This window comes from Tamandua tetradactyla, chromosome 9 (genome assembly GCF_023851605.1).
Source record: "Tamandua tetradactyla isolate mTamTet1 chromosome 9, mTamTet1.pri, whole genome shotgun sequence".
Classification (NCBI taxonomy): domain Eukaryota; kingdom Metazoa; phylum Chordata; class Mammalia; order Pilosa; family Myrmecophagidae; genus Tamandua; species Tamandua tetradactyla.
The window spans coordinates 46,946,970-46,961,986 of record NC_135335.1 but is presented as its reverse complement, the minus strand read 5'-3'; the positions used below and the strand labels follow the sequence as shown (position 1 = coordinate 46,961,986).

General features: G+C 36.5%; 1 protein-coding gene across 1 annotated transcript; it reads right to left on the bottom strand.

Moving 5' to 3' along the window:
* Window positions 1-1,796, bottom strand: LOC143646088 (upstream-binding factor 1-like protein 1). Its single transcript, XM_077115107.1, has one exon. The coding sequence runs from the start codon at window positions 960-962 to the stop codon at window positions 291-293; it is 672 nt and encodes a 223-aa protein (XP_076971222.1). The 5' UTR covers window positions 963-1,796; the 3' UTR covers window positions 1-290.
* Between the last annotated feature and the right edge of the window lie 13,221 nt (window positions 1,797-15,017).

Sequence of the window (15,017 nt, the reverse complement as noted above, 5' to 3'; positions counted from 1 at the left end):
ACATGTCAGCATAACTTTAACAGTTGCAAATCTTGTAAGCCTTAAATTACATAGGCAAATACAACCCAACACATTTAGAAAGAAAAAGGAATTAGTGGTATAACAATTGAAAATCTTGGATTTCCAGATACTATAATTGCTTACTTACAATAACACATATAAATAATAAAGCAATTCACTAAAATGTCTAGGAATCCAAAGCAATAGATCCACAAAATAGGGAGAGGTCACAGACTCGTGAGTATCCCCCTACTACCTCATATACACAAAAGATAAGGAGACCAAACTTCTCAGGGCAGAGAAGAGAGTCCTTTCCCCTTGACAAAGACTCCCCAGACCCTTGCTGAATGTTCACTCTCCAACTCTTTAGTGTAAGGACCCAGTTCACTTGCAGTCTGAGTCAGAGGAGCCTGTGAGGAAGATGAGCCCTCAGACCCACTGTCTTCATCTTCAACCCCACTGCTGGAATCTGAGGACTTAATGCCATCATCATCTTCCCCATCCTCCTTCTTAATTTCTTCTGATCCCTGTGAGGGATGGTTATCAACCCAAATAGTCTCTGATGAATCTGTCCCTAGAGTCTGCAGTCTCTGCCCCTCTCCATGTCCTTCTGACAGATTCCTCAATGAAGGGGCCTGTAGAGCTGCCCATCTGGACTTGGGACTCAGGCCTCCCATCGTGTCCATGTTCCTGCACGTGGATTCTCTGTATGTAACATATTCTTTGGGAGGAAAACTCTTGATCCAGAGATCCACCTCTACCTTGTACTGTTGCTGCAGCTTCTCATCTAGTTTCTCATATTGCTTCTTCAGGCTCTCTGGGTCATATTGCCAGCATCTTCCAGACACCACTATGTGCTCTCTCTCTGATATATGGTACAAGACACCACCATCCCACAAATTCTCATCGAACTTGTAGTATCCATTCATTGGAGGTGTCATTGGCTCTCCAAAGAATTTCATCTTTATGAAAAATTCATTAGTTTCTGAAGGGACCTCATTTCTTTCACATTTTCCTGAAAACTCTTTTGGGTTTGGGCTTGGTGCGTGTTGGGAATATCAGGTGTCTTGGAATTCTAGAGTATATTAAAATGTTCTTCCCCGAATTGAGCAAGTTTTTCCCTATATTCCTGATTCTCCCTCTGGAAATCTTCAACATATTTCAGCTTAATCTGCTCTGGAAGCTCTTTATATCACTTGGATAAGACCCTGGTCAGCTCCTGCTTTTTCAACTCAGGGTGCATTTGGGATTACTCAGAACACTTCTCTTTGAAGAAGCAGAAATAATCATTCAAGGGTTTCTTGGGAAAATCTGGATTTTTCTTCTGTTTTTTTTTGTTTTTGCAGGGATTTTTAGCAAGTTCTTGAGTTTCCAGGACTACTTCCATTAAAATGAGAAACTTATGCAAATTATGAGAAAGCTCTAAACATTTGACTTTGCACATTTCTCCAGAAAAATTTTTAAAAGCTACTCTTTTCCCAATTGAAATGAGACTGGGCTGTTTTAAACTTGAATTTGTTATTGGATGGAAGGTTATTCTCCATGAGTTCCAGTAACATCAGAATGTCTTCTTTATACTACTGGACTTGACTTTTAAGCGATGTCATTTCTAGATCTTTGAGCCATGTATAAGGTCCTAGATATCCAGACACCTCTGCAGGAACTCAAAATCCTTCAGTGAACATGTGGCAAGTGAGTTATTTCTGGAAATCCTGCAGAATTTGTGTGATACAATTCTCTGAGGAAAAAGAGAAGGAAAGTTACTCTTCTCCTATGAAACGAATAAAAAAAAATCACACCCCCCTTGGAATATGTCTATCATTTACCTTTAACAATTTAAAAGGCAAATTACCCAACTTCTAAGTTGAAACTTATGTTTAGCTTTCATTTGCACCCTCAAAAACCCCCACTCCCCCCCCCCACTCCATCTACCACAATTTCATCAGGGTCTACCTTAATTGGAACTGAATGACACAAGTGACTGGCTTTTTATTTAAGTGGGCTTAGGAAAAGGTAAAGGCCCCAGGAAACATGAGTTAAAAGTACAAATGAGAAGAGAAATGGCTAAAATGGAAAGGAATGACCCAGATGGTCATGACTGAAGGTGCAGGTGAGGTTCTGAAAGAGCAATGAGACAAAAGAAGGAAATCTTCACACACACCCCAAAAGATAGAAACAAAAAAAAAAGGACATATCTCACTGTGAATTTGAACTTGAAGAAAATTACTGGTTTATAGCTTCTCCTAACCCTGTGCATCTAGTTTGTTGTACACTTTTCAGATGACAAGACTTTAATGAGAATTACAGAACATTTACAACATTATGTGGTAAACTGCTTCTAATCTTTAAGTCTCAGTGAAAGTTTTACCTCCTTCAGAAAGCCCTACGAAGTACCTGCCACCTACAGGAACTTAAACAAATGGCACATCTGATTCCTATTATTTCCTCATCTACATTTTTCTCCAATTACCAATCTTGTCTTTTCTAATTGAATATCTCTGGCATATAATTCCTCTAGTCATGACCCAAAGTCTCATAACAACTCCTTCAGTATTGTTTTTAGGATAATCTTCCCTTCTAAGATCAAGCTCCACAAAAACCACCTTGCAAAAATATTAAATAAGGCATTAAATAAAACCAGATCTTGCCTAGTTGGAGAATGAATAAAAGAACCGTAACACGGGGCCCCCAATGGTGAGAAAAACATGGAAGAATGGAAAGTGAACATAAACATCAGACAAAGATAATCAAAGGGAAGGTGAACTTCTGAGTTGAGTTCTCAATATTTTGAAACACATTGTGATATTCTCAGTAGACAATAAAATATATATACCTTTAATGAATCAGTTTGAAAAATTTACTGGATGAGTGAAGTATTAATAATTACAATAATGCAAGATCAGGTTGGTAAGAGCAGAATTAAAGACCGTACTTGAAGTAGAATGAAAAAATATTGCTGAGATATTGGATGCCATAATGTATAAAAGAGTCTTGGGAAAGTTTTTCTGTAATACGGAATAAAAAATTGCAAAGGAATGAAAACTTTGAAATACATGAAATGTTGAGAAAGGGATTAAACTCAAAATTTATTCTAATTTCAAAAATAAAAAAAGATACTATTTTACCAGTGTTCTTAGAAAATGAAGAATGTGTACAAACTAAAAGAACTGAAAAAGTAATTTGATAAAAGTAATACATGAGAAAGTAGAAAAAAGATACAAAGAACAAATATATCCATACATTGTGTTTATGGCTACAGCTTACTCTCATGGTTCAGGAAAAAATAAGTCACTTGTATTAAATATTCAACTATTTTATAAGTTATGATTGTTTAAAATAAAAAATCAGACATATTCTAAGAGTATTCTAACATTATTAATGAGAGGTGCCATATTTGGAATTTAAACCTAGGAAGGATGAATTGGTCTCTTTTCAATTATTTAAAAATATATGATGATGTGTGCTAAGCAGTGGAAATAAAAATACCATTGTGGTGGTGTTGTGTGACACTTTTGAGCCAGGCATTTTTCCAAATTGCAGTGGGTTGAATAGTGCCTCATAAGAGGAAATATCAAAGCCCTAACCCCCAGTACCTATGAATGTGATCTTATTTGGAAACAAGGTCTTTGCAGATGTAATTAAGTATCTCAGGATGAGATTATCTTGGATTTAGGGTGGGCTTCAAATACAAAGACTGGTGTCCTTAGGAGGGGGAGATTTGAGACACAGAGTCATGTGAAGACAGAGGCAGGGGTTGGAGTTTTGTTGCCACAAGTGAAAGAACCCCAGTGCTTGCAGGCAGAAACCAGAAGCTAGGAAAGAGGCATGGAATGGATGGATATTCCCTCAGAGCCTAAGAGGGAACTAATGTTGATCTTAGACTTCAGGCCTCTAGAAGTATGAGAGAATAAGCTTATGTTGTTTAAAGCCACTCTATTTGTGATAACTTGTTATGGTAAACTTAGGAAAGTAATTCACAAATGCTTTACTCTTATGTGCTTTTCTTTCTCGTAAATTTATGAGGTTGGTTTGCCATTATTATTTCATTATATAGGTGAGGAAGCTAAAACAATTAAGAGTTAATATAACTTGCCAAATTTATAGTGATGGTAAAAAATAATTTTTTAAATAACAAGAGTGGAAACAACTCAAATATCCATGAAATGATAGATAGATAAACATAATTTGGTATATCCATACAATAGAATATTATCCAGGCATCAAAAGGAATGAGCTACTAACACATGCAACAAGGACTTGAAAACATTATGCTAAATAAAATAAAACAAAAAGACCACATATCATAGGATCACATTTATATGAAATATCTAGAGTAGGCAAATTCATAGGGACTGAAAGTAGATTAGTCATTGCCAGAGCCTGGAAGGAAGGTGGAATGGGCAGTGAGTACTAATCAGTATGGGGCTTCTTTTTGAGGTGATAAAAATGTTCTGGAATGGTGATGGTTGTACAACGTTATGAATATATCCACTGAATTGTACACTTAAAAATGTTTAAAATGGTGAGTTTTATATTATATGCATTTTATTTTGAGACAAAGAACAAATCATGCTTACTAAAAAAAAATTAGAGACTTTGAAAAGGAACAAAAGATTTTGAAAACTAAAAAGAGTATAGCAAAAATTAAAATCTTCAATAGAAGATTAGGAAAATAAAATTCAGAAAGTAGAAAAACAATTTAAAAGATTAAAAATAGACGTTACCAGTCAAGAAAGCGGGAAATAGAGTCTAATGCAGATATTTCAGTGAATCTTAAATGAGGGGGTAACTCAAATAAGTTACACTTAAATGAGGGAGCAACTCACAATGTTGTCAGCAAGGTAACTGGAATGCATCAAGGGAGTGAGGCACCAAAGTTTAGCAACAATGGGAAGCTGCTTCTTTCTGTAAACTTGAGGAGGGAGAAATGATTTCTAGCTAAATTTGAAAGATTAACTGATGTGTCTGCAAAACTTAAGATGAGCTTTCAGTTCAGAGAGTATAAGAATGAGTGTGCTAAGGCTTTAGAGAAACCCAAGGAAATGAAACTTACAATCTCCCAAGAAAACAGAAATGTTATAAGAGAAAATAACTAAGTTTTTCACTTCTCTTAAAGTCAATAGACATAATCAGTATTATGAACTATAAGAATAAGCGTATTGTTTAGAATCACATACTGCCTAATGGGACCATCTCTTTTGGCAGAGCTACAAAGAAGAAAGAAGTACAAATTCATTTACTCACTTACCTGGATATTCTATAAATAGTCTAACCAGCATTAGAAGAAATGATATCCAAGTCAGGTCAGGATGCCTGGGTTCTCTGGAGCAGAGTTGTACCTTTCTGTGGTCTCCACAGTCCAGCCAACTGAAAGTGCCTCTGAAGGAAATCCTCTGGGATGTCTTTAAATTAGGATGCTTGAAGCTCTGCCCTGATTAGATTTCTGTGGTTGAGGACCAGCTGGTGCACCTCCCTTTCTGTCACTGATTGGTTTAACACCCTTCCTAATTTCCATAAATAACCTACTGCAATTACTCCCCAGACTTGGTTCATGCAAATTACACCCAAAGGGCAAATGCATGTCTGAGTTTCTGGGATTTGGCATTCTAGTCCCATTTCCTCCATATTTTAACATACATCCTTCCCTTCTGTGATAATTTCTGTATTTTATTCACTGTGGCATAAGATCTGATATAACCATTTCTTCTGGATTGCCATTTAAGTTTCTGTTGTTCTAATAAATTTTTACCCAGTCTTTAGAGTTAAAGGTGGCACTTAGATCAAAAAGCGAATGATTATTGTGGGTGATTTGGGAAAATGAGAAGTAATGCATCAAATTCCTTGCTTTCTGGCTGATTTAATTTAACTGAGTGACATACAGGCTCCATTCGTTTTGAGGAATGTCTTGCATGAACATTAGGATTTTTACAAAAAAACTCAATAATTACTATGCAAATCCCTTACCTAATACTGTTTTGAAAGCTAAGAGACAATATGGATCCATTCAGTAGACTGTACTTTGTGGACTGAAAGTACATTTTTCAGAGAACAATATCATCAGCCTTAATGTAACCTAAACCTAACACTAACACTACCCATCAACCTACAACAATATCAAAACCAACAACAATCCCAAATCAATCCGAAGATTCACACCAATCTTAATCCCATGCTAAGCATAATCCAAATCCTAACGGTGGCCTAAGCCTAACTCTCACCCACAATCTAACACTAATGCTAACCCTATATTAACCCTAAACCTGACCCAACACCAACATTAACATATTCTTTTCAAAAACCGAGTAATAATAATACCTCCAAAAAATTCCATGCATTTTTAATGGAAAAAAGCATTGCAAATGAATGTTTCCTAGTAAAATATGAGATGAGTTTGTAAATGTGTTTTGACAGCTCATTGATTTACCACCTCCATCCACTGTCAATTTTGTCTGTGAAAAACAGCATTTACACAGAGCACTAAAGTACAGCTATGATAACCATAACATAAAACTGTTTGGAAAATCAGAATGGTCCTGGTCCATTAACTGGTGTAAGATTTTAAATTAAAACTGCCATATTTCAGAGAACATAAACTTAAAACTTAATTCAAACATAACACAAACATAGTCACAAACAGAAAGACAAACTGAAACCCCAAGGACTAATACCAGATCAAATCTCAACCTCCAAATGCAGTCCCAAAATCAACCCCAAGATTAACTTCAAACCAAACCCTTACCCTAACCCTTATCCAAAATGTTATCTTAACCCTAAACCTTACCCTAGTCCCAATCTGTACCACATCCCTAACGTTAAACCTAACCTGAACCCCAACACCAACCCTAAACCCAACTCTAAATTTTATACCAACCGTACACCCAAAGCAACCCTATACCTAACCCTAACACCAACTATAACCATATCCCTAACCCTAACCATAACACCAACAATAACCCTAAGCCTATTCCTAACAGTGAGCCTAGCTTTAATATAATTTGCTTCATAAACTGAGTAATGTACTTGGTCCACACATGTCCATACATATTTTTAGCGTAAAACATCATTTTTCAACAAATCTCACCTAATTTTAGCTGAAAAAAGTCTGTGAATGGGATTTGAGAACTGAGTGACATACAGGCTCCATTTGTTTTGATGTATGTCTCGCGTGAATACTAGCATTTTCATAGAAAACTCAACAATTGCTATGCAAATCCCCTACCTAATACTGTTTTGAAGGCTAAGAGGCTTAATGAATCCACTCACTTACGTGCACTTTCTGGACTGAAAGTACATTCTTCAGAGAACACTATCCTTAAACTTAACTAACCTAAACCTAACATTAACAGTAACCCTAAACCTGCAACAACCTCAAAACCAACAACCATCCCAAGTCAATCCGAAGCTTCACACCAATCTTAATCCCACTCTCAGCATAATCCAAATCCGTGCCCTAGCCTAAGCCTAACTCTAACCAACAACCTAACACTAATGCTATTCCTATTTTAACTCTAAACCTAACCCTGAGCCTAACACTAACATTAACATATTCTGTTTCAAAAGTTGAGTAATAATAATATCTCCAAACATTTCCATGCATTTTAATGGAAAACAGCATTGCAAAGTAATGATTCCTAGTAAAATATAAGAGTTTGTAAATGTGTTTGGAGAGCTCATTGGCTTACCACTCCCATTCACTTTCAAGCAATCTGTGGTGGAATAGAGCATTTCTGCAGAGCACTCAAGTACAAGCTCTGTGAACCATTAACAAAACATGTTTTGAAAACTTAGAATGGTCCTGGTTCCATTAACTGGTGTAAGATTTTTTACTACAACTGCAATATTTCAGAGAACCCTCACTTTAAACTTAACTTAAACATAACACTAACGCAACCACAAACACAAACCTTAACCCCAAAGAACCAATACCAGCACAAATCCTTACCTCCAAAAGCAGTCCAAAATACAGCCATAAGACTAACTTCAAACCAAACCCTCAATTTAATGCTAACCCTAAAACTAACCCTAACAAAAACCTAACCTTAGCCCCAACCCTAACACCTACCCTAACACTAAACCTAACCCAAAACCAAAATACCAATACTAGACCCAACCATAAATTTTATGCCAACCCTAAACCCAACCACAACCATAAACCTATTCCTAACCTCAACACTAATCCTAGCCCTATCCCCAACCCTAACCCTAACCCTAACACTAAACCTATCCTTAACATAATTTATTTCAGAAACTGAGTAATGTACTTTGTCTACACAGTCCATACATACTTTTTAGCATAAAACATCATTGTTCAACAAATCTCACCTAATTCTAGCGGAAAATAGTCTGTGAATGGATTTTGAACACTGAGTGACACACGGGTTCAATTCATTTTGATGTAAGTCTTGCATGAACACTAGCATTTTCACAGAAAACTATATGATTGCTATGCAAATCCCTTACCTAACACTGTTTTGAAGGCTAAGAGACTTAGTGGATCCATTCACTTCCATGCACTTTTTGGACTGAAAGCCCTTTCTTCAGAGAACACTATCCTTAACCTAAATTAACCTAAAACTAACACAAACACTACCACTAAAATTCAACAACCTCAAAACCAACAACAATCCCAAATCAACCCGAAGCTTCACATCAATTTTAATTCCGCCCTAAGCATAATACAAACCGTAACCCTAGCCTAAGCCTAATTCTAACCCACAACCTAACACTAATGCTGCCCGTATATAAACCCTAAACCTAACCCTGAGCCTAACACTAACATTAACATATTGTGTTTCAAAAACCGAGTAATAATAATACCTCCACACATTCTCATGAATTTTTAATGGAAAACAGCTTTGTCAAGTACTGTTTCCTAGTAAAATATTATGAGTTCATAAATGTGTTTTGAGAGCTCATTGACTCTCAGCTCCATTACTTTCAAGCAATTTGTTGGTGAAACACAGCATTTCTGCAGAGCGCTCAAGTACAGCTATGTGAACCATTACCTAAACCTGCTTTGAAAACTTAGAATGGTCCTGGTTCCATTAACTGTGTAAGATTTTTTACTACAAGTGCAATATTTCAGAGAACTCTCACTTTAAACTTAACCTAAACATAATACTAATGTAATGACAAACACAAACATAAACCTAAACCCCAAAGAACCAGTAGCAGCACAAATCCCTACTACTAAGCGCAGTCCATAAATCAACCCCAAGGCTAACTTCAAATCAAACACTCACCCTAACGTGACATCTAAACCTAACCCTTCCCGTAAACCTAGCCCCAACCCTAACCCCAACCCTAACCCTAAACCTAACCCCAACCCAAACACCAACCTTTAACACAACCCTAACTTTTATACCAACCCAAAACCCAATAGCAACTCTAAATCAAACTCTAACCCCAACCTTAACCCTAACCCTAACACTGAGCCTAGCCTTAACATTATCTGTTTCAGAAACTGAGTAATGTAATTTGTCCACACGTCCATACATATTTTTAGCAGAAGACATCATTGTCTAAGAGATCTCCCCTAATTCTAACAGAAAAATGTCTGTGAATGGGTCTTGAGAACTGAATGAAATACAGGCTCCATTCATTTTGATGTATGCCTTGAGTGAACACTAGCATTTTCACAGAAAACTCAACAATTGCTATGCAAATACCTTACCTAATACTGTTGTGAAGACTAAGAGACTTAATGGATCCACTCACTTCCATCCACTTTCTGTACTGAAAGTACATTCTTCAGAGAACACTACCCTTAACCTAAACCTAACCTAAACCAAACACTAACACTACCCCTAAAACTACAAGAACCTCAAAAACAACAACCATTCCAAACCAACCCGAAGCTTCACACCAATCATTATCCCACCCTAAGCATAATCCAAATCCTAACCCTAGCCTAACTCTAACCTACAATCTAACACTAATGCTATCCCTACTTTAACCCTAAACTTAACCATGAGCCTACCACTTGCATCGACACATACTGCTTCAAAAACCAAGTAATAATAATATCTCCACACATTTCCGTGTATTTTTAAAGGAAAACAGCATTCCAAAGTCATGTTTCCTAATAAATTTGAGAAAAATTTGTAAATGTGTTTTGAGAGCTCATTGACTTACCACCTCCACTCACTTTCAAGCAATTTTGTTGATGAAAAACAGCATTTCTGCAGAGCACTCAACTACACTTATGTGAACCATTACCTAAACCTCTTTTGAAAACTTAAAATGGCACTGGTTCCATTGACTGGAGTAAGATTATTTACTAAAACTGCAATATTTCAGAGAACCCTCCCTTTCAACATAACTTAAACATAACACTAACACATTCACAAACACATACACAATCGGAAACCCCAAAGAACCAATACCAGCACAAATCCCTACCTTCAAATGCAGTCTCAAATTCAACCTCAAGCCTAAATTCAAACCAAACCCTCACCCTCACCCTCACCCTCACCCTAACCCTAAACCTAGACCCAACCCTAACCTCAACCCTAACCCTAAAACTAACCCCAAGCCCAACACCAACTCTTATCCCAACCCAAACTTTTATACAACCATAACATGAACCCTTACACTGAGCCTAGCCTTAACATAAGAAGTTTCATAAACTGAGTAATGTACTTTGATCACACACGTTTATACATATTTTTAGTGAAAAACACCATTGTCCAACAAATCTCACCTTAATCTAGCTAAGAAAAGTCTGAGAATGGGTTTTGAGAACTGAGTGACATACAGGCTCCATTCATTTTGATGTGTGTCCTGAGTGAACACTAGCATTTTCACAGCAAACTCAACAATTGTTATGCAAATCCCTCACCTAATACTGTTTTGAAGGCTAAGAGACTAAATGGATCCATTCACTTCCATGCACTTTCAGCATTGAAAGTACTTTCTTCAGAGAACAATATCCTTGTTCTCTGAGAACAATAACACTACCCCCAAACCTACAACAACCACAAATCCAACAACAATCCCAAACCAACCCGAAGCTTCACGCCAATGTTAATCCCACCCTAAGCATAATCCAAATCCAAACCTAGCATAACCCTAACTCTAACCCTCACCTAACACTAATGCTATCACTATATTAAGCCTAAACCTAACCCAGCCTAACACTAAAATTAACATATTCTGTTTCAAAAACCGAGTAATAATGGTACCTCCACATGTTTCCGTGCATTTTTAATGGAAAACAGCACTTCAAATTCATGTTTCCTACTAAAATATGGGAAGAGTTTGTAAATGTGTTTTGAGAGCTCATTGACTTACTACAACCTCCATTCACTTTCAAGCAATTTTCTTGCTGAATAACAGCATTTCTGTAGAGCACTCAACTACAGCTATGCAAATCATTACCTAAACCTGTTTTGAAAGTTTACACTGGTCCTGCTTCCATTAACAGATGTAAGATTTTTTGCTAAAACTGCAATATTTCAGAGGACCCTAAATTGCAACTTAACTTAAATATAACACTAACACACCACAAACACAAGCCAAAATGAAATTCCAAAGAACCCATACCAACACTAATCCCTACCTCCAAAGGCAGTCCCAAATCAGCCCCAAGCCTAACTTAAAACCAAACATTCACCCAAACACTAACCCAAAACCTAACCCTAACCCTAACCTAACCCCAACCCTAAACAAATCTATCACTAACACTGACACCAACCCTAAACCCAACCCTAACTTTTATACCAACCCCACACCCAACCACAACACTAAACCTTACCACAGCCCCAACCATAATCCTAACCCTAACACTGAGATTTGCCTTAGTGAATTTGTTTCAGAAACCGAGTAATGAACTCTGGTCACACACGTCCATAGATATATTTAGTGTAAAACATTATTTTCTATCAAATCTTACCTAATCCTAGCTGAAAAAAAGTCTTTGAATGGGTTTTGAAAATTGAGTGACATACAGGCTTCATCCATTTTGATGTATGTCTTGAGTGAACACTAGAATTTTCACAGAAAACTCAACCATTACTATGCAAATCCTTTTCCTAATATCGTCTAAAGGCAAGGAAATTTAATGACTCCTTTCAGTTCCATGCATATTCTGGACTAAAAGTAATTTCCTCAGAGAACACTATCCTTAATCTAAACCTAACACTAACACTACCCATTAACTTACAACAACCTCAAAACAAACAACAATCCCAAACAACCTTAATCCCACCATAAGCATAATTCAAATCCTAACCCTAGCCTAAGCCTAACTCTCGCTCACAACCTAACACTAATGCTACCCCTATATTAACCCTAAACATTACCCTAAGCCTAACAGTGACATTAATATACTCTGTTTCAAAAACCGAGTAATATGTTTTTAGATAAAATTATATAAAATTTTCTAAATAAAGAAAATGCTACTTATAATTATTTTTATTGATTTTAGAAATATACTTTTTTACATATTATTGATTGCCTATCATTCATTTATATGGATTATTAGAAATTATATTATATTGCTGCAACAACTTTTGAATGTGCATTTTAAGTCAACTATGCCAACCATGATTGTACCTTAAGTAATGCAACTCAAACGAACTTGATTCAGGAAAGCAAAACACATGCTTCAGTTTCTCGGATTCTTGACTCTTTCATGTACATCTTTTCAGATTGGAAAATATTTACATACAGTAAATAGATTTCCATAATTGCATCAGAGCATAACATTGAAAAAATCACAAATACCGCAGAGTTATGATAGACCTCCATCCAAAGCTCAAGTCTTATAAGGATAATTACATGGCTTCTCAGAACAAAGTTTCCTCATTAAAATCCACACTTGTTATATTTGTGGAGAAATTCAGTTATATAAGAAGGACCAATTCCTAAATCAATGCAGGCTTAAATATATAATATTATACACATTTGGATGCTTGTACATTAAATTTGGGGAACTTGGAATTATTAAAAAAAAAATCCATTTGGCCCTGGGATTTGTCCTATAACTGCTTGTTGGAGAGTGTTTTGAAAACTAATGCTTTTTTATTTCTTTGCTCTGTATATGTTATACTATATAATAAAAAAGTTTTTTTAAAAAGTCAAGAAAAAAAAATGAGTAATATGAATACCTCCACACATGTCCATTCAATTTTAATGGAAAACAGTATTGAAAAGAAATGTTTGCAAACAAAATACGAGAAGGTTTGTAAATGTGTTTTGAGAGCTCATTGACTTACCAATACCATTCACTTTCAATCAATTTTGTTGGTGAAAAGCAGCATTTCTGCAGAGCACTCAAGTGCAGATATATGAACAATTACCTAAATCTCTTTTGAAAACTAAGAATGGTCCTGCTTCCATTAAATGGTCTAAGATTTTTTACTAAAACTGCAATATTTCAGAGAACCCTCACGTTAAACTTAACTTTAACATAACACTAATGCGATCAACAAACACAAACAAAAGACAAAACCCCAAAGAACCAATACCCAAATCTCTACCTCCAAACGCAGTTCCAAAATCATCCCCAAGCCTAACTTCAAACCAAAAATGCACCCTAACACAAACCCTAAACCTAACCTTAACCCTAACCCTAGCCCTATCCCCAACCCTAATCTCAACCCTAACCTTAACCTAACGACAACCCCAACCCAAACCCAACCCTAACTTTTAGACCCACCATACACTCAACCACAACCCTACATCTAACCCTAACCTCAACCCTAACTCTAACCCTAACACTAGCCCCAAAACTAACCCTAACCCTAACACTGAGCCTAGCCTTAACATAATCGGTTTCAGAAACTGAGTAATGCACTTTGTCAATACACGTCCATACATATTTTAAATATAAAACATTATTGTCCAACAAATCTCACATAATTCTAGCTGAAAAATCTCTGTGAATGGGTTTTGCGAACTGAGTGACATACAGGCTTCATTCATTTTGATGCATGTATTGCATGAACACTAGCATTTTCACAGAAAGCTCAACAATTGCTATGCAAATCTCTAACCTACTAGTGTTTGGAAGGCTAAGAGATTTAATGGATCCATTCACTTCCATTCACTTTCTGTACTGAAAGTACTTTCTTCAGAGAACACTATCCTTAACCTAAACCTAACCTAAACTTAACATTAACATTACCCCTAAACCTAACACAACCCCAAAACCAACAACAATGACAAACTAACCAGAAGCTTCACACCAATCTTAATCCCATCCTAGGCATAATCCAAATCCTAACCCTAGTGTAAACCTAACACTAACCCAGAACCTAACACTAATGCTATCCCTATATTAACCCTAAACCTAGCCCTGAGCCTAAAACTAACATTAACATATTCTGTTTCAACAACTGAGTAATAATAATACCTCCACACATGTCCATGCATTTTTAATGGAAAACAGGACTGCAAGGTAATGTTTCCTAGTAAAATATGAGAAGAGTTTGTAAATGTTTTTGAGAGCTCATTGACTTACCACCTCCATTCACTTTCAAGCAATCTTCTCTGTGAAAAACAGCATTTCTGCAGAGCACACCTAAACCTGTTTTGAAAACTCATAATGGGCTTGGTTCCACTAACTGGCATAATATTTTTCGCAAAAACTGCAATATTTCAAAGCGCCCTCCCTTTCAACTTAACTTAAACCTAACAAAAACGCAACAGCAAACACAAACGGGAACTCCAAAGAACCAATTCCAACACTAATCCGTTCCTCCAAATGCAGTCCCGAAATCAACTCAAGTCTAACGTCAAACCAAACACTCACCCTAACCCTAACCCTAAAACTTACCCTAAACCCAATGCTACACTAGCCCCAACACTAACCCCAAAGCTAACCATACCTAACCCCAATACTAACACCAACCCTAAATACAATCCTAACTTTTGTACCAACCCTACACCCAACCACAACCCTAAACCTAAATGGAACCCCAACACTAACCCAAACATTAACTCTAATCCTAACCCTAAACTGAGCCTAGCCTTAACAAAATTTGTTTCAGAAACTGAATAATGTCCTTCGTCCC